Below are 605 nucleotides of genomic sequence, written 5' to 3'. Positions count from 1 at the left end.
CTTTCCCTCCCAGTGTGAAATGCTCACGGGGGCAAAGCCCTTCCAGGGGAAGGACCGTAAGGAGACAATGACCCTCATCCTCAAGTAAGAGTTTCTCCCTTCTGTCTGCACAGTAGGGGTGTTGCAAGTGGGGGCTCTTGAAATTCTGGGGCGTTATTTGGCAAGTGGTGCCATATCAGCCATCCGTTTAAAGGGTGCAGGGTAAATGCCAGAGAGATGATGTGCATTTCGGGGGTGGAGGTGCTACAGATGCCTTGTGGCTTTTCTTCAAACCTGCAGCTGATTGCATAACTTCCTCCCCAGAGCGAAACTGGGCATGCCACAGTTCCTGAGCGCTGAGGCTCAGAGTCTCCTGCGAGCCCTTTTCAAAAGGAATCCAGCCAACAGATTAGGTAAGACCAGTTTTTTTTTGTTTCTGAGGTTCTCTGTGACACCTGGCTGTGCTGCCTCCCTGGCTGTCCCCTTGGCTTTGTTGGGGGTTCAGTACAACATGACCTGTGGTGGTTCTTGCAGGGTCTGGGCCAGATGGGGCAGAGGAGATCAAGCGTCACCCTTTCTACTCCACCATCGACTGGAATGTGAGTATCAGAGAGAGCAAGTTTCTG

At 52.4% G+C, this 605-nt stretch overlaps 1 protein-coding gene across 1 annotated transcript in view; it reads left to right on the top strand.

The window, feature by feature from the left end:
* The window catches only part of RPS6KA1 (ribosomal protein S6 kinase A1), a 23,922-nt gene that overhangs the window by 18,422 nt on the left and 4,895 nt on the right, over positions 1-605 (top strand). The window contains 3 exon segments of the mRNA XM_031062073.1: positions 14-84; positions 304-392; positions 514-578. Of these exon segments, the coding sequence (XP_030917933.1) occupies positions 14-84; positions 304-392; positions 514-578 (225 nt within the window).

Source organism: Geospiza fortis, unplaced genomic scaffold (assembly GCF_000277835.1).
Source record: "Geospiza fortis unplaced genomic scaffold, GeoFor_1.0 scaffold432, whole genome shotgun sequence".
In the NCBI taxonomy this organism is placed as follows: Eukaryota; Metazoa; Chordata; class Aves; order Passeriformes; family Thraupidae; genus Geospiza; species Geospiza fortis.
This window is presented reverse-complemented; position numbering and strand designations above follow the sequence as displayed.